The sequence below is a fragment of the Triticum urartu genome, chromosome 2 (assembly GCF_003073215.2).
Source record: "Triticum urartu cultivar G1812 chromosome 2, Tu2.1, whole genome shotgun sequence".
Classification (NCBI taxonomy): Eukaryota; Viridiplantae; Streptophyta; class Magnoliopsida; order Poales; family Poaceae; genus Triticum; species Triticum urartu.
The window spans coordinates 550,337,003-550,357,089 of record NC_053023.1 but is presented as its reverse complement, the minus strand read 5'-3'; the positions used below and the strand labels follow the sequence as shown (position 1 = coordinate 550,357,089).

At 44.2% G+C, this 20,087-nt stretch overlaps 1 protein-coding gene across 1 annotated transcript; it reads left to right on the top strand.

Moving 5' to 3' along the window:
• Positions 1-14,350: 14,350 nt before the first annotated feature.
• On the top strand, positions 14,351-17,772 carry LOC125538687 (protein FATTY ACID EXPORT 1, chloroplastic-like). The gene is made up of 7 exons (XM_048701956.1): positions 14,351-14,541; positions 14,916-15,136; positions 16,129-16,333; positions 16,900-17,067; positions 17,162-17,208; positions 17,285-17,325; positions 17,417-17,772. Exons 2-7 carry the CDS (start codon positions 14,984-14,986, stop codon positions 17,502-17,504), a joined length of 702 nt encoding a protein of 233 aa, XP_048557913.1. The 5' UTR covers positions 14,351-14,541; positions 14,916-14,983; the 3' UTR covers positions 17,505-17,772.
• The last annotated feature ends 2,315 nt before the right edge of the window (positions 17,773-20,087 follow it).

The following is a 20,087-nucleotide window of genomic DNA, read 5'->3' as shown; positions in this document are numbered from 1 at the left end:
GAAGATGATGATGGCCATATCATATCACTTATATTGATTGCATGTGATGTTTATCTTTTATGCATCTTATCTTGTTTTGTTTGACGGTAGCATTATAAGATGATCTCTCACTAAATTTCAAGATAAAAGTGTTCTTCCTGAGTATGCACCGTTGCCAAAGTTCGTCGTGCCCAGACACCACGTGATGATCGAGTGTGATAAGCTCTACGTCCATCTACAACGGGTGCAAGCCAGTTTTTGCACACGCAGAATACTCAGGTTAAACTTGACGAGACTAGCGTATGCAGATATGGCCTCGGAACACTGGGACCGAAAGGTCGAGCGTGAATCATATAGTAGATATGATCAACATAATGATGTTCACCATTGAAAGCTATTCCATTTCACGTGATGATCGGTTATGGTTTAGTTGATTTGGATCACGTGATCACTTAGATGATTAGAGGGATGTCTATCTAAGTGGGAGCTCTTAAGTAATATGATTAATTGAACTTTAATTTATCATGAACTTAGTCCTGATAGTATTTGCATATCTATAGATCAATAGCTCGCGTTATTGCTTCCCTATGTTTTATATGTGTTCCTAGAGAAAACTAAGTTGAAAGATGATAGTAGCAATGATGTGGACTGGGTCCGTGATCTGAGGTTTATCCTCATTGTTGCACAGAAGAATTATGTCCTTGATGCACCGCTAGGTGACTGACCTATTGCAGGAGCACATGCAAACGTTATGAACGTTTGGCTAGCTCAATATGATGACTACTTGATAGTTTAGTGCACCATGCTTAACAACTTAGAATTGGGATTTCAAAGACGTTTTGAACGTCATGGACTATATGAGATGTTCCAGGAGTTGAAATTAATATTTCAAGCAAATACCCGAGTTGAGAGATATGAAGTCTCCAACAAGTTCTATAGCTAAAATATGGAGGAGAATAGCTCAAGTAGTAAGCATGTGCTCAGATTGTCTGGGTACTACAATCGCTTGAATCAAGTGGGAGTTAATCTTCCAGATAAAATAGTGATTGACAGAATTCTCTAGTCACCATCACCAAGTTAGTAGAACTTCGTGATGAACTATAATATGCAAGGGATAACGGAAACGATTCCCAAGCTCTTCGTGATGCTTAAATCGACGAAGGTAGAAATCAAGAAAAGCATCAAGTGTTGATGGTAAACAAAACCACTAGTTTCAAGTAAAGGGACAAAGGGAAGAAAGGGGAACTTCAAGAAGAACGGCAAGCAAGTTGCTGCTCAAGTGAAAAACCCAAGTCTGGACCAAAGCCTGAAACTGAGTGCTTCTATTGCAAAGGGACTGGTCATTGGAAGCGGAACTACCCCAAGTATTTGGCGGATAAGAAGGATGGCAAAGTGAACAAAGGTATATTTGATATACAGATTATTGATGTGTATTTTACTAGTGTTCGTAGCAACCCCTCGGTATTTGATATTGGTTCAGTTGCTAAGAGTAGTTACTCGAAACGGGAGTTGCAGAATGAAGAGAGACTAGTTAAGGATGAAGTGACGATGTATGTTGGAAGTGGTTCCAAGATTGATATGATCATCATCGCACACTCCCTATACTTTCGGGATTAGTGTTGAACCTAAATAAGTGTTATTTGGTGTTTGCGTTGAGCATGAATATGATTTGATCATGTTTATTGCAATACGATTATTCATTTAAGTAAGAGAATAAATTGTTGTTCTGTTTACATGAATAAAACCTTCTATGGTCATACACCCAATGAAAATGGTTTGTTGGATCTCGATTGTGGTGATACACATTCTCATAATATTGAAGCCAAAAGATTCAAAGTTAATAATGATAGTGCAACTTATTTGTGGCACTGCCGTTTAGGTCATATTGGTGTAAAGCGCATGAAGAAAATCCATGTTGATGGGCTTTTGGAATCACTTGATTATGAATCAGTTGATGCTTGCGAACAGTGCCTCATGGGCAAGATGACTAAGACTCCGTTCTCCGGAACAATGGAGCAAGCAACTGACTTATTGGAAATAATACATACTGATGTATGCAGTCCGATGAATGTTGACGCTCGCGGTGGGTATCGTTATTTTCTGACCTTCACAGATGATTTGAGCAGATATGGGTATATCTACTTGATGAAACATAAGTCTAAAACATTTGAAAAGTTCAAAACTTCAGAGTGAAGTGGAAAATCATCGTGACAAGAAAATAAAGTTTCTACGATCTGATCACAGAGACAAATATTTGAGTTACGAGTTTGGTCTTCAATTAAAACAATGTGGAATAGTTTCACAAAATCGTGCCACCTAGAACACCATAGCATAATGGTGTGTCCGAACGTCATAACCGTACTATTATTGTATATAGTGCAATCTATGATGTTTCTTACCGATTAACCACTATAGTTTTGAGGTTATGCATTAGAGACAGCTACATTCACGTTAAATAGGGCACCATCTAAATCCGTTGAGACAACACCATATGAACAATGGTTTGGCAAGAAACCTAAGTTGTCGTTTCTTAAAGTTTGAGGTTGCAATGCTTATGTGAAAAAGTTTCAACCTGATAAGCTCAAACCCAAATCGGAGAAGTGCGTCTTCATAGGATACCCAAAAGAAAATGTTGGGTACAACTTCTATCACAGATCTGAAGGCAAGATATTCATTGCTGAGAATGGATCCTTTCTAGAGAAGGAGTTTCTCTCGAAAGAAGTGAGTGGGAGAAAAGTAGAACTTGATGAGGTAACTGTACCTGCTCCCTTATTGGAAAGTAGTTCATCACAGAAATCTGTTCCTGTGACTACTACACCAATTAGTGAGGAAGCTAATGATGATGATCATGTAACTTCAGATCAAGTTACTACCGAACCTCGTAGGTAAACCAGAGTGAGATCCGCACCAGAGTGGTACGGTAATCCTGTTCTGGAGGTCATGTTACTTGACCATGACGAACCTACGAACTATGAGGAAGCGATGATGAGCCCAGATTCCGCGAAATGGCCTGAGGCCATGAAATCTGAGATGAGATCCATGTATAAGAACAAAGTATGGACTTTGATTGACTTGCCCAAAGATCGGCGAGCCATTGAGATTAAATGGATCTTCAAGAGGAAGATGGACGCTGATAGTAGTGTTACTATCTACAAAGCTAGAATTGTCGCAAAAAGATTTTCGACAAGTTCAAGGTGTTGACCACGATGAGAATTTCTCACTCGTATCTATGCTTAAGTCTGTCCGAATCATGTTAGCTATTGCCGCATTTTATGAAATCTGGCAAATGGATAAACAAAACTGCATTCCTTAATAGGATTTATTAAAGAAGAGTTGTATATGATGCAACCAGAAGGTTTTGTCGATCCTAAAGGTACTAACAAAATATGCAAGCTCCAGCGATCCATCTATGGACTGGTGCAAGCATCTCGGAGTTGGAATATACGCTTTGATAAGTTGATCAAAGCATATAGTTTTATACAGACTTGCGGTGAAGCCTGTATTTACAAGAAAGTGAGTGGGAGAACTACATCATTTCTGATAAGTATATGTATGACATATTATTGATCGGAGATGATGTAGAATTATTCTGCAAAGCGTAAAGGAATGTTTGAAAGGAGTTTTTTAAAGAAAGACCTCGGTGAAGCTGCTTACATATTGAGCATCAAGATCTATAGAGATAGATCAAGACGCTTGATAAGTTTTTCAATGAGTACATACCTTGACAAGATTTTGAAGCAGTTCAAAATGGAACAGTCAAAGAAGGAGTTCTTGCCTGTGTTACAAGGTGTGAAGTTGAGTAAGACTCAAAACCTGACCACGGCAGAAGATAGAGAGAGAATGAAAGTCATTCCCTATGCCTCAGCCATAGGTTCTATAAAGTATGCCATGTTGTGTACCAGACCTATTGTATACCCTGCCCTGAGTTTTGCAAAGGAGTACAATAGTGATCTAGGAGTAGATCACTAGACATTGGTCAAAATTATCCTTAGTGGAATAAGGATATGTTTCTCGATTATGGAAGTGACAAAAGGTTCGTCGTAAAGGGTTACGTCAATGCAAATTTTGACACTAATCCAGATGACTCTAAATCTCAATCTGGATACATATTGAAAGTGGGAGCAATTAGCTAGAGTAGCTCCGTGCAGATCATTGTTGACATAGAAATTTGCAAAATACTTACGGATCTGAATGTGGCAGACCCGCTGACTAAACTTCTCTCACAAAGCAAAACATGATCACACCTTAGTACTCTTTGGGTGTTAATCACATAGTGATGTGAACTAGATTATTGACTCTAGTAAACCCTTTGGGTGTTGGTCACATGTCGATGTGAACTATGGGTGTTAATCACATGGTGATGTGAACTATTGGTTATTAATCACATGGCGATGTGAACTAGATTATTGACTCTAGTGCAAGTGGGAGACTGAAGGAAATATGCCCTAGAGGCAATAATAAAGTTATTATTTATTTCCTTATATCATGATAAATGTTTATTATTCATGCTAGAATTGTATTAACCGGAAACATAATACATGTGTGAATACATAGACAAACAGAGTGTCACTAGTATGCCTCTACTTGACTAGCTCGTTGATCAAAGATGGTTATGGTTTCCTAACCATAGACATGAGTTGTCATTTGATTAATGGGATCACATCATTAGGAGAATGATGTGATTGACTTGACCCATTCCGTTAGCATAGCACTTGCTCGTTTAGTTTGTTGCTATTGCTTTCTTCATGACTTATACATGTTCCTATGACTATGAGATTATGCAACTCCCGTTTACCAGAGGAACACTTTGTGTGCTACCAAACGTCACAACGTAACTGGGTGATTATAAAGGTGCTCTACAGGTGTCTCCGAAGGTAATTGTTGGGTTGGCGTATTTCGAGATTAGGATTTGTCACTCCGATTGTCGGAGAGGTATCTCTGGGCCCTCTCGGTAATGCACGTCACTTAAGCCTTGCAAGCATTGCAACTAATTAGTTAGTTGCGGGATGATGTATTACGGAACGAGTAAAGAGACTTGCCAGTAACGAGATTGAACTAGGTATTGAGATACCGACGATCGAATCTCGGACAAGTAACATACCGATGACAAAGGGAACAACGTATGTTGTTATGCGGTCTGACCGATAAAGATCTTCGTAGAATATGGGGAACACAGTATTTCAAAAACTTTCCTACGATCACGCAAGATCTATCTAGGAGATGCATAGCAACGAGAGGGGAGAGTTGAAGGAAATATGCCCTAGAGGCAATAATAAAGTTATTATTTATTTCCTTATAATCATGATAAATGTTTATTATTCATGCTAGAATTGTATTAACCGGAAACGTAATACATGTGTGAATACATAGACAAAACAAAGTGTCACTAGTATGCCTCTACTTGACTAGCTCGTTAATCGAAGATGGTTATGTTTCCTGACCATGAACAATGAGTTGTTATTTGATTAACGAGATCACATCATTAGTTGAATGATCTGATTGACATGACCCATACCATTAGCTTAGCACCCGATCGTTTAGTATGTTGCTATTGCTTTCTTCATGACTTATACATATTCCTATGACTATGAGATTATGCAACTCCCGTTTGCCGAAGGAACACTTTGGGTGCTACCAAACGCCACAACGTAACTGGGTGATTATAAAGGAGCATTACAGGTGTTTCCAAAGGTAGATGTTGGGTTGGCGTATTTCAAGATTAGGATTTGTCACTCCGATTGTCGGAGAGGTATCTCTGGGCCCTCTCGGTAATACACATCACATAAGCCTTGCAAGCATTACAACTAATATGTTAGTTGTGAGATGATGTATTACGGAACGAGTAAAGAGACTTGCCGGTAACGAGATTGAACTAGGTATTGGATACCGACGATCGAATCTCGGGCAAGTAACATACCGATGACAAAGGGAACAACGTATGTTGTTATGCGGTCTGACCGATAAAGATCTTCGTAGAATATGTAGGAGCCAATATGGGCATCCAGGTCCCGCTATTGGTTATTGACCGGATACATGTCTCGGTCATGTCTACATTGTTCTCGAACCCGTAGGGTCCGCACGCTTAAGGTTACGATGACAGTAATATTATGAGTTTATGCATTTTGATGTACCGAAGGTTGTTCGGAGTCCTGGATGTGATCACGGACATGACGAGGAGTCTCGAAATGGTCGAGACGTAAATATTGATATATTGGAAGCCTATATTTGGATATCGGAAGTGTTCCGGGTGAAATCGGGATTTTACCGGGTTACCGGGAGGTTACCGGAACCCCCCGGGAGCCATATGGGCCTTCATGGGCCTTAGTGGAAAGGAGAAAGGGGCAGCCCAAGGTGGCTGCGCACCTTCCCCCTCCCCTAGTCCTATTAGTACTAGGAGAAGGTGGCCGCCCCCCCTCTCTCACTTTCCCCCTTTGGGAATCCTAGTTGGAATAGGATTGGGGGGGAGTCCTACTCCCGGAAGGAGTAGGACTCCTCCTGCGCCCTCCTCCTTGGCCGGCGCCCCCCTCCCCCTTGGCTCCTTTATATACTGAGGCAGAGGCACCCCAGAAACACACAAGTTGATCCACGTGATCTATTCCTTAGCCGTGTGCGGTGCCCCCTGCCACCATATTCCTCGATAATACTGCAGCGGAGTTTAGGCGAAGCCCTGCTGCTGTAGTTCATCAAGATCGTCACCACGCCGTCGTGCTGACGGAACTCTTCCCCGACACTTTGCTGGATCGGAGTCCGGGGATCGTCATCGAGCTGAACGTGTGCTCGAACTCGGAGGTGCCGTAGTTTCGGTGCTTGATCGGTTGGATCGTGAAGACGTACGACTACTTCCTCTACGTCGTGTCAGCGCTTCCGCAGTCGGTCTGCGTTGGGTATGTAGACAACACTCTCCCCTCTCGTTGCTATGCATCACATGATCTTGCGTGTGCGTAGGAAATTTTTTGAAATTACTACGAAACCCAACAGTGGTATCAGAGCCTAGGTTATTTATGTTGATGTTATATGCACGAGTAGAACACAAGTGAGTTGTGGGCGATATAAGTCATACTGCCTACCAGCATGTCATACTTTGGTTCGGCGGCATTGTTGGACGAGACGACCCGGACCAACCTTACGCGTACGCTTACGCAAGACCGGTTCCCTCGACGTGCTTTGCACATAGATGGCTTGCGGGCGACTGTCTCTCCAACTTTAGTTGAACCGAGTGTGGCTACGCCCGGTCCTTGCGAAGGTTAAAACGGAGTCTATTTGACAAACTATCGTTGTGGTTTTGATGCGTAGGTGAGATTGGTTCTTACTTAAGCCCGTAGCAGCCACGTAAAACTTGCAACAACAAAGTAGAGGACGTCTAACTTGTTTTTGCAGGGCATGTTGTGATGTGATATGGTCAAGGCATGATGCTGAATTTTATTGTATGAGATGATCATGTTTTGTAACCGAGTTATCGGCAACTGGCAGGAGCCATATGGTTGTCGCTTTATTGTATGCAATGCAATCGCAATGTAATGCTTTACTTTATTACTAAACGGTAGTGATAGTCGTGGAAGCATAAGATTGGCGAGACGACAACGATGCTACGATGGAGATCAAGGTGTCGCGCCGGTGACGATGGTGATCATGATGGTGCTTCGGAGATGGAGATCACAAGCACAAGATGATGATGGCCATATCATATCACTTAAATTGATTGCATGTGATGTTTATCTTTTTATGCATCTTATCTTGCTTTGATTGACGGTAGCATTATAAGATGATCTCTCACTAAATTATCAAGAAGTGTTCTCCCTGAGTATGCACCGTTGCCAAAGTTCATCGTGCCTAGACACCACGTGATGATCGGGTGTGATAAGCTCTACGTCCATCTACAACGGGAGCAAGCCAGTTTTTGCACAAGCAGAATACTCAGGTTAAACTTGACGAGCCTAGCATATGCAGATATGGCCTCGGAACACGGAGACCGAAAGGTCGAGCGTGAATCATATAGTAGATATGATCAACATAAACGATGTTCACCATTGAAAACTACTCCATCTCACGTGATGATCGGTTATGGTTTAGTTGATTTGGATCACGTAATCACTTAGAAGATTAGAGGGATGTCTATCTAAGTGGGAGTTCTTTAGTAATATGATTAATTGAACTTAAAATTTATCATGAACTTAGTCCCTGATAGTATCTTGCTTGTTTATGTTGATTGTAGATAGATGGCTCGTGCTATTGTTCCGTTGAATTTTAATGCGTTCCTTGAGAAAGCAAAGTTGAAAGATGATGGTAGAAATTACACGGACTGGGTCTGTAACTTGAGGATTATCCTCATTGCTGCTCAGAAGAATTACGTCCTGGAAGCACCGCTGGGTGCCAGGCCTGCTGCTGGAGCAACACCAGATGTTATGAACGTCTGGCAGAGCAAAGCTGATGACTACTCGATAGTTCAGTGTGCCATGCTTTACGGCTTAGAATCGGGACTTCAACGACGTTTTGAACGTCATGGAGCATATGAGATGTTCCAGGAGTTGAAGTTAATATTTCAAGCAAATGTCCGAATTGAGAGATATGAAGTCTCCAATAAGTTCTATAGCTGCAAGATGGAGGAGAACAGTTCTGTCAGTGAGCATATACTCAAAATGTCTGGGTATAATAATCACTTGATTCAATTGGGAGTTAATCTTCCGGATGATTGCGTCATTGACAGAATTCTCCAATCACTGCCACCAAGCTACAAGAGCTTCGTGATGAACTATAATATGCAAGGGATGAACAAGACTATTCCCGAGCTCTTCGCAATGCTGAAAGCTGCGGAGGTAGAAATCAAGAAGGAGCATCAAGTGTTGATGGTTAACAAGACCACTAGTTTCAAGAAAAAGGGCAAAGGGAAGAAGAAGGGGAACTTCAAGAAGAACGGCAAGCAAGTTGCTGCTTAGGAGAAGAAACCCAAGTGTGGACCTAAGCCTGAAACTGAGTGCTTCTACTGCAAGCAGACTGGTCACTGGAAGCGGAACTGCCCCAAGTATTTGGCGGATAAGAAGGATGGCAAGGTGAACAAAGGTATATGTGATATACATGTTATTGATGTGTACCTTACTAGAGCTCGCAGTAGCACCTGGGTATTTGATACTGGTTCTGTTGCTAATATTTGCAACTCGAAACAGGGACTACGGAATAAGCGGGCACTGGCAAAGGATGAGGTGACGATGCGCGTGGGAAACGGTTCCAAAGTCGATGTGATCGCGGTCGGCACGCTACCTCTACATCTACCTTCGGGATTAATATTAGACCTAAATAATTGTTATTTGGTGCCAGCGTTGAGCATGAACATTATATCTGGATCTTGTTTAATGCGAGACGGTTATTCATTTAAATCAGAGAATAATGGTTGTTCTATTTATATGAGTAATATCTTTTATGGTCATGCACCCTTGAAGAGTGGTCTATTTTTATTGAATCTCGATAGTAGTAATACACATATTCATAATGTTGAAGCCAAAAGATGCAGAGTTGATAATGAAAGTGCAACTTATTTGTGGCACTGTCGTTTAGGTCATATCGGTATAAAGCGCATGAAGAAACTCCATACTGATGGACTTCTGGAACCACTTGATTATGAATCACTTGGTACTTGCGAACCGTGCCTCATGGGCAAGATGACTAAAACACCGTTCTCCGGTACTATGGAGAGAGCAACAGATTTGTTGGAAATCATACATACCTATGTATGTGGTCCGATGAATATTGAGGCTCATGGCGGATATCGTTATTTTCTCACCTTCACAGATGATTGGGGGGGGAGTCCTACTCCCGGAAGGAGTAGGACTCCTCCTGCGCCCTCCTCCTTGGCCGGCGCCCCCCTCCCCCTTGGCTCCTTTATATACTGAGGCAGAGGCACCCCAGAAACACACAAGTTGATCCACATGATCTATTCCTTAGCCGTGTGCGGTGCCCCCTGCCACCATATTCCTCGATAATACTGTAGCGGAGTTTAGGCGAAGCCCTGCTGCTGTAGTTCATCAAGATCGCCACCACGCCGTCGTGCTGACGGAACTCTTCCCCGACACTTTGCTGGATCGGAGTCCGGGGATCGTCATCGAGCTGAACGTGTGCTCGAACTCGGAGGTGCCGTAGTTTCGGTGCTTGATCGGTTGGATCGTGAAGACGTGCGACTACTTCCTCTACGTCGTGTCAGTGCTTCCGCAGTCGGTCTGCATTGGGTACGTAGACAACACTCTCCCCTCTCGTTGCTATGCATCACATGATCTTGCGTGTGCGTAGGAAATTTTTTGAAATTACTACGAAACCCAACAAGAGTGTGTCTACGTACCCTCGTAGACCGAAAGCGGAAGCGTTTAGTAACGCGGTTGATGTAGTCGAACGTCTTCGCGATCCAACCGATCAAGCACCGAACGCACGACACCTCCGCGATCTGCACATGTTCAGCTCGATGATGTCCCTCGTACTATTGATCCAGTTGAGGCCGAGGGTGAGTTCCGTCAGCACGACGGCGTGTTGACGGTGATGATGATGTTACCGACGCAGGTCTTCGCCTAAGCACTACGACAATATGATCGAGGTGTAAAACTGTGGAGGAGGCACCGCACACGGCTAAAGATCAACTTGTGTGTCTATGGGGTGCCCCCTCCCCCGTATATAAAGGAGGGGAGGAGGAGGCCGGCTGACCCTAAGGGGCGCGCCCAAGGGGGGGGGGAATCCTACTCCAAGTAGGAATCGGTCCCCCCTTTCCTAGTCCAAGTAGGAGAAGAAGGAAGGAGAGGGGGAGGGAAAGGGAAAGAGGGGCCGCGCCCCCCTCCCCTAGTCCTATTCGGACTCCCCTTGGGGGGCGCCACCTCCTGGCTGCTGCCCTCTCTCTCCCCTAAGGCCCACTAAGGCCCATTACTTCCCCGGGGGGTTCCGGTAACCCCACCGGCACTCCGATTTTATCCAAAACTATCTGGAACACTTCCGGTGTCCGAATAACATGGTCCAATATATCAATCTTTATTCTCGACTATTTCGAGACTCCTCGTCATGTCTGTGATCTCATCTGGGACTCCGAACAATCTCGGTACATCAAATCACATAACTCATAATGCAAATCATCATCCAACATTAAGCGTGCGGACCCTACGGGTTCGAGAACTATGTAGACATGACCGAGACACATCTCCAGTCAATAACCAATAGCGGAACCTGGATGCTCATATTGGTTCCTACATATTCTACAAAGATCTTTATCGGTCAAACCGCATAATAACATACGTTGTTCCCTTTGTCATCGGTATGTTACTTGCCCGAGATTCGATCGTCGGTATCATCATACCTAGTTCAATCTCGTTACCGGCAAGTCTCTTTACTCATTCCGTAATGCATCATTCCGCAACTAACTCATTAGTCACATTGCTTGCAAGGCTTATAGTGATGTGCATTACCAAGAGGGCCCAGAGATACCTCTCCGACAATCGGAGTGACAAATCCTAATCTCGATCTATGCCAACTCAACAAACACCATCGGAGACACCTGTAGAGCATATTTATAGTCACCCAGTTACATTGTGACGCTTGATAGCACACAAGGTGTTCCTCCGGTATTCGAGAGTTGCATAATCTCATAGTCATAGGAGCATGTGTAAGTCATGAAGAAAGCAATAGCAATAGAACTAAACGATCATAATGCTAAGCTAGAGGATGGGTCTTGTCCATCACATCATTCTCTAATGATGTGATCCCGTTCATCAAATGATAACACATGTATATGGCTAGGAAACTTAACCATCTTTGATTAACGAGCTAGTCAAGTAGAGGCATACTAGGGACACACTGTTTGTCTATGTATTCACACATGTACTAAGTTTCCGGTTAATACAATTCTAGCATGAATAATAAACATTTATCATGATATAAGGAAATATAAATAACAACTTTATTATTGCCTCTAGGGCATATTTCCTTCAACTACTCCTCCCCGAATACGATTGAACACATGTCTCATCATATGAAAGAGATGGCGGAATTGATGTGGTTTGAAGAGTGCGACATTCTCAAAGTAATCAATATAGAGCAGGTCGTGGCCGCTCTACCTATTGCGGTTCAAGGCTGGAGCATGCCCTGGGATTGATCCCCTAACCGAGGCAGTTGCCTAGCAATGTGGTCATTGACGACCAATGCAGCGATCACAAGCTCTTTGTCATCCGATGAACAAATGAAGTTGTGGAAAAAATAATCGTCCCCACTATCCATGGTACCTTGTGAGCAAAGTATCAAACACCTTGCCGTTGTGGTGGAGACGGGGCCGAGAAGAGCACCTCGGGCTCCCCTCACAGGGCAGCAAGCAAGGTTGGCGTTCGCGGCCGGCGGCTATGCAGCGCCTATCGGAAGGTGTTGGGGTCGATGGGCATCGCCGGTAGTCGTAGCTTCCTGGGTACCGGATGCGGTAGCTATGGCGGGGGGGGGGGGGGGGGGGGGGGGGGGGGGGCAGGCGAGGGGCAGGCAGAGAAAAGAGGGAGTTGCACCCTCGACAGGCGGGCCAGGTGAGGACAAGGGTACGCATCCCGCCCATCTGCGCGCTGTCCGTTTCGACGCAAATGCGACTCAAATTTGGACCGGGAATGGGTCGAAAGCGGACAAAAAATGAACACTTATCCATTTGCTCCCGCACGTTGGGCTGCAATTTCTATCCGTTTAGCCCCAAAAGGCGTGACCGGACCATTTGGGTCACGCATTGGAGTTGGCCTAACCCCAACACCCCTTGTGCTCCTCTGTGCGCAATGACCTCGTGCCTAGAGGTGATATCAACTATGAGAGGTTAAAGCAAACAACAACACTGCCAACACACACCAACAAAGGAACTGAACACCGTGATCTTGACCCAGAGGCGCACGGTGCCGGCCGGATCGTACACGATGACCATGAATCACAGCCCACGTGCTTCATTAGGACCCTGCCACCCCATGCTCTCCTCTTCGCGGCTGGATCCAACATGAACAACGGTGGGATCAGCTCATCCCTGTCGGCTCGGGATGGGGTGGTATGGCACGTCAGCGTCCTCGTGATGGTGAGCACATGCTCAAGCTTAGCGAGCTGGTCGGAGAAGGCGAAGGTGGAGAGGACGAGGACGGGATGGCGCTTGAGGGGGAAGGCCGAGAAGGCGGAGAATAAGCCAAAGGGGAGGAAGGGGCAGTGGTGGTGGTTGGGGGCCGCATTCGACCGGCGGCAGGAGATGAAGCATGCACATCGAAGTTCTATTCCGTGACCGACAACGGTCGTGGGAGGGCAGCGGGCAGGCAACGGAAAACTTTAGTGTGATGGTTGGTAGCGTGTGCGTTGTATTTGTTTTTTTATGCAGCCGCACAGGTGTTACAAATTTGGAGAGGAGGCAATTTTTGACACGTGATAAGATATATCATCTGTTGGAGCACTATCTTTTAGCCTAAAATACCATAAAAACATTTTTTAGGCACGGCAGGTTTTTTATCATCTGATGCGCCAAGGAAACATCGAGGAATCTAATCCGCCAGGTCAGTTCTTCTCTGGAGCTAGCCGCTGCCTCCCTAGAACCCTAGCTTTCTGCCTCCTGTCGGCGCCGGTGCCGATCCGTCCTGTCTTCAGTGGCCCTATGGCCATGGAGGCGGAGTGGATCTCGGCCCTTGCCGGTGGGAGGGCTCCGTTTTTAGATCTTTTCTTGAGCTTTGTTAGGGTTTGTGTCGTATTCAGGAAGGCGAGACGGGGGCGGCTTCCTGAAGATGAAATAAAGGTCTCCCTGCCTAGCCCCCCGTCCTGGTGATGCGTCTTGCATCATCGGTGGGCGTGTGGAGGTGTATCTCCGGCAGATCCGTCTTTGGTGGATTTGCTCGGATTTGTTCGTCGTTTGTCTTCGTTCGTGTGTTTTCAGATTGGATCCTTTTGATGTACACTCTTCATCCGCGACGGTTGCTATTCTGGTGCGTTAGTTCTACGGGGCCTTAGCACGACGACTTCCCGACTGTCTACTACAACAAGGTTCCTCCGGCTCCGGCGAGGGAGGGCGATGACAGCGGCGCACCTTCGGCTCGCTTCAGTGATTGTAGTTGTCACTAGGTGGTCTACGGATTTGGATGTAATTTTTATTATTTTTAGTGTTCGTGTACTACCATGATTCAAGAAGAATAGATTGGAAGTTTTTCCGGTAAAAAAAAAAGAAACGTCGAGGAGGAAAGAAGAAGCACGAACAGTGCAAGGTAGCAAGCGTGGCCAAGAAGACGGGAGAGAAGGGCACGGGAGAGAAGGAAGAAGAGTCGCACTTTAACGACCGTGAGTGTGGCACATTCCTTGGATAAATTTTGGTCCAGAGGATCAATTGCTAGACTTTTTAACCCTCGGGATGACTGAAATAACAATACCGCCCCTGGTTAATTTCCAGGTCTGCCCACAGGACAGGCCCCGCACCGCCGCGAACAGATCCTGGGATCTCTCCTCCCTCCGACCCTCCTTCCTCGTCTCTCGTTTCCCTCTCTTTCAGTCGCTGCCCCGACGCCCCCTCGACCTCGGTCCAAGTCCGGCAGCCAGGGCGACAGCGACGGCAAGGTATGCTCCGTCCCCCCCTTATATTTTCCTCTCCAACGAGTTCCTTGATTGGTTGAATCCCTCGTGGAAACCCTAGATGAGAAACTCGTTATTCGACATAGATGCCATGAAAAAAATTCTTAGCGTTTTTATTTCTAATTTAAGGAGACTCTTGTTTTCCTGTGATCAAATAATTTTTGTGGGAAAAACTGGACAAAATTTATGAGAAAGTGAGCATATACGCGCTCCTGCTGCGTGGCTGCCGTTCAGGTGCAAACCATATATGCTTGTGGAAAAGGGGGGAGGGGGGTGGGGTGGGGTGGGTTAGATTTAAGTGAGTACTTCATTTTGTATCACACATGTCGGGAACTCATTGATTGGCACATCAACTTCAGGGCATTTGAAACAGCGGCACACCAATTTGGCCAAATAAATCATCAAAGTTGCACCAACTTCAGGGCAAATGGTAAAAAGTCCTGTTTCACCGTCGCAATCCCACATGGTGGTAGCGGCGGCGCAGCTCCGTGGATCGGCCACGGTCGCTCGGAGGCATGGAGCCTTCAGAGTCCCCTCCTCCTGCCGGTGGCCACGTCACCCTCTCGCCGGTTCACTAAAGGTATTACCCTGATCCAGACAGTAAACACTATCTTTGGGTAATTCATTCATACCCTGTTATATTTTCTTGTGTTTGGAATTGGATGACACTCTACTCATCTGAAGAACATGTTACTGTTGTTTTATAAGTTCTTGACAATTGACCACTAGAATATTTTGTTGTTGTGTAAAATACACCAGTTTTTCTGTGATTTTCATAAAGAAGAAATATCGAGTTTATGTACAGCCTGCCTGAGGCACTATGAGACAACACTGACAGCTGCACTTGACAATTTAGTAGGTGTAGTAAGGGGAAGTTTTCCATTTACAGGCATCTGGTAGTTTGATCATTGATGGTGCGTGCACGTTGTCTAAGGAAAATTAGATCACAAAGAGGCAAGAAAATGGTTGCTGAATCTGCTTGTAGAAATTTGGAACAATAAACATTTGAATTCATACTTCTGTAGTTTACAGTTTGTTCTTCTAGCATGGACCAAATATATAACCACATGATCAAGCTTTCCGATTTTTATAGTCAAGCGTTTAATCAGTGCATGTATTTCTGCCCTTATTGGGAGGACCTTTGAGATGAGAACCTTAGCTGGTTTAATTGTTCTGTTGTACTCCCTCCGTTCCAAATTACTCGTCGCAGAAATGGATGTATCTAGAACTAAAATACATCTAGATACATATCACCATTGGTAGTAAATGCATTTTGGTGGCACAAGTCTTGAGATGCATTTTGGTGTTATAATATTCTGCAAAAAAGTACTCCCTCCGTCCCAAAATAAGTGTCTCAACTTTGTACTAACTTTACTGCAAACTGCAAAGTTGTACTAACCTTGAGACACTTATTTTGGGACGGAGGTAGTACATTATATCCTGCAGTATCAAGCCATGCTCTTCCACAGGATTAGCTTGGGTATAATGACCAGAAGATTTGTTTCTTAGAGAAAATAATGCAAAACTCAAAAAAGGTTGACTTTACCTTTTTAACATATTTTGTTGCCTCAGCTTTCAGTTTCTACCAGTGCAGTGGGTGGGAAGCCATTTGGTTTTGGTGCCAAAATTGCAACAAAATGTGCTAATGAAAACACTCGAGCTGAAGAGTTGAATTCGAGATCAGATCAAGCAGGTGAACTTGTAGCAGCAGTTGAAGATGTTACTCCCCAAAAGAGGAGTGCTAAGATCCATGATTTTTGTTTTGGGATTCCTTTCGGTAAGTAACTCTTTTTACAACAAAGGCAAAATCCTGTCATTTTCTAATTGAATAAGCATGTGGGTGAATGTAAAATCCTGCCGCAGAAGTTTCCTGGTGGGTTTGATTTTGCAAATACCAGTTTCGCTTTTAGGAGAATTACCAGTATACATTGTAAAGCGATATTATTTTCTTCAGCTTGTTAATGAAAGTGAGCAGTAAGGTCGTAACTGTTTGAAAGTAAAGATGAGCTTCTCACTGCATAATTACCCAAACTCACTGCTATAGTGTTGATTGATCCTGCAAGTTTCAGAAATGCTGCAATTTTCCTTATATAGCAGAAATTCTAAAGAATGTCAGAGATTGCCCTTGCTATATAGGTATGATAAATAATCCTAAACCAGTTGAAAATGAGAGTGGCATGACTGCTTTCTTTTACAGTCATACTTCAAACAGGAAATGTTCCTTATTTCATTAACGGTTTCATCAGTCTTGAATGGTACCCTGTAGAAAGTAGCACTGAAAACATGAACCCTGTTCGCTTGGATGTGTCTGCATATAACAAATAATTTCACTTGGTAGTGCAGGTGGTCTTTTGTTCTGCATGGGGCTTCTAGGCTACTTCTTCTCTAGGAGTACTGTAAGTCTTGTCCTAGGTGTTGCACCTGGGCTTGCTACGCTCCTTCTTGGTACCCTCAGTTTAAACTTCTGGAGGAGTGGAAGATCCAGCTTCCTGTTTATATTGGGCCAAGCAGGTGAGATAACATTCCATATTCTTGGTGTATTATATGTTTGCTTGTTCTGTATTACATGTTTGCTTATTGACATGTTCAATTTGCTCCGTTTTAGCAATTTCTGCTGTCCTTGCATGGAAGTATTCTCATGCATATTTACTGGTAACTACCGTGCACGTTCCATTTGTATGGATCATTCCTTTCATAACAGTGAGTTAATCATAGTTCTGTCTTGCAGACAAATAGAATTCTTCCTTGGGGCTTCTACGCTTCACTGAGGTACCTTACTGTTGATGTATAACCCCCTTCATTTTTCTCGTGGAAATTGAAGACCTTGATGTATTGTTACTCTTTCTTCAAAATGGTGCAGCACTGCGATGGCTTGTTTCTATGCGTACGTGCTGCTTGCTGGAGGAAATCCACCACCCAAGAAGTTGGCACCGGCACCATCATCGTAGAGCCAGGGAGCAGGCATACCTTTCTGTCCTAGCTTAATTTGACATTTGTACTCCATAAAATGCTGCGAGTACGAGCACAGAAGAGTTTGTCTTCTATATTTGTATATGTTTCCTAGTCTTGGGTTCGCTTGCGGCGAGCTCTTGGATTTTTGGCGGAACGTCGAGCAAATAATACTGGCAGGATGGTTGTAACGATCCAGCCCTGATGAGCATTTTTTCTTTCGGCTACTTGAACATGATGAAGGATAACCAGTTACCTCTTGACGCACTTATTTGGTGGATCACCTGACAACAACACGTTTGATATTCCACTGAACATATAGCCTTGATACGTACAGCGGACGGAATTTTGAACGATTTGGTCGCGTATTCAGGCGATGGTTCTTTTGGGTAGGCAAATAAGAGCCGAAGCTGCCTGTTCCATTGCATCAGTGAAACAACAGTTCGGGAGTTGAGTTTTAACGGGAACACACGTGTTATCAACCTAGTTTTTTTTCCGGGTAACCACGAGATTTCATTCCATGGCCAGATGGTTACAATCTGCTAATACAAGATTGTGAATGAAATGGTGGCCTTGTTGCAACCAACAGGTGGTGTTATGAGCGGTACGAGCATAATTAGCGAGACAATGTGAAACCCTATTATGGGACCTAGCTATCTCAATTGGTTTAAACTCCCGTTCTACCATTTGATTCTTGATTTCCTTAACAAGATTACCAAATGGTGATTTGGCAAGGGAAGCACTGACATAAAAGAGAGCTATCATCGAGTCCGACCAGTGCAACAGGAAGGCTAGACTATTGAAGGGCCAGTGACATTCCTATCATTATTGCTTGAATCTGCGCTTCGAGAGCATTGTTGCAATAGAACATCAGCTGGTATGAAGCAAAAGTAACCTCACAATTGTTGTTCCTCAAGATTATGCCCGCTCTTGCTGATTCATCCTTTGAGGACAAAGACCCATCCGCTGATAAAGAAAACCAATCCGCTGGTGGCAGTGTCCATCAGGGCGCCGGCAGAAGAACCTTCACATTCTGCACCTTAACGACATCATTAACAAGAGACTTGCATTTGATTACTTGCTCAGTTATGAGATGTTATATATTATGGACCAAGTTAAGGTAGCTACATAAGAAACTCCTCAAAGCTTTCACCCGTGTAATTTCTTTACCATGAACCAGGTCATTCTGAAGGTTTCAAATCCTCCATATTAACATGATGATCATATCTCGAATGTCACTTGAATGCAGTGCCAAAAAGTTTAACAACCATTCTTCTTCGGTGTACAAAACTTGTTCCTTATTGGGTATAGGCCAGACTTCGGTCATCAAATCCCATAACATAGCTGCATGATATGTACCCTAGTTTGCCTTGCCGCATAATGGGCACATCACGCGTCGAGCTAGGTGATGGCGACACTTACACAACATGGTAGCTAGCACCCCGGAGATCACCTTCATGCTGTGACCTGCATCCTATGGGGCACCGCCGCCTGCCAGACCAAGTTACACAACTTTAGGCCAGGGCAAGAGCTAGAGGCTTCCAACGAGAAAGAATCGTGTGCCTCCATCGCAAGTTTATATGCGCTACGAGCACAAAGCACCCATTGGGGTATGGCTGCCACGCGAGGAAATCCTCCTGCTGTCTAGGTGATGTACGGATTTTTCGGATGACCACCACGTCAGCGAGATAAAAGTGTATGTTCAACAAGTTTGGAATCCAGGCATTGTTGTCCGAAACTCTATTGAGTCTACATTGTAGCTTCGAGGTTATAGGGCGGAATGATGGCCCCCCTAGGAATCCATGGGTCCTGCCAGGTCTGAATAGATGTGTCATTCCCCACCCTCCTGATAAGACATTTCTTCAGTAGTTGAAGACCATGTTCAAGTCTTTCCTAAACAGCAGAGGCATTCCCGGGAAACACTATCAACATGGTTGGCATTGGGAAAGTACCTGGCTTTTAACAAACATGAACAAAGGATGTCTGAATGATTTAGTAACCACCACACTTGTTTGGACAAGAGAGCTTGGTTGAAGGCCCTCATGTCTCTGAAACCAAGCCCTCCCTTTTGTTTTGGTAGAACAAGCTTGTCCCAGGCAACCCATGCCAATTTCCTTCTTTCTTTCTCAACTTCCCACCAATAATAACACCATTCTAGTAAGATCATCACAAAACAATATGGGATCTTAAATACACTCATCAAAAAGGTATGTATAGCCCGAGAGATTGATGTGATAAGAATTTCCTTACTACGGGATGCCATGTATCTTTCACTGAATCCATGAGCCTTTTACTAAGCCTGGATTGAACAATCTATAACCCTCCTTTATGCATTCTGCCTTCTGCACAGGCAACCCAACATACTTGGGGTCGAAAACTTCTTGAGTGATCACCCAAATCCAACATCACTTGAAGTCCTTTGTGGGAATCATTTCTCTCATGCTCATGGGCTACAAGTTTGTATAAACTATCCCAACCCTGCCCTCCACGAGCAGTATGCCATCCATGTCCAGGGCCAGGACCGTTATCTTCCTCCATCTCTTGCACCCTATTCTATGAAGCAATGGCTACGAGCCACTTAC

What these genes read in the sequence shown, in the direction of transcription:
- LOC125538687 (XM_048701956.1), top strand. Translation starts at nt 14,984, where the DNA reads ATGGTAAAAAGTCCTGTTTCACCGTCGCAATCCCACATGGTGGTAGCG. An exon ending in GTTTATATTGGGCCAAGCAG is followed by an intron (nt 17,068 to 17,161) that starts GTGAGATAACAT and finishes GCTCCGTTTTAG; the next exon opens with CAATTTCTGCTGTCCTTGCA. An exon ending in ATTCTCATGCATATTTACTG is followed by an intron (nt 17,209 to 17,284) that starts GTAACTACCGTG and finishes TCTGTCTTGCAG; the next exon opens with ACAAATAGAATTCTTCCTTG.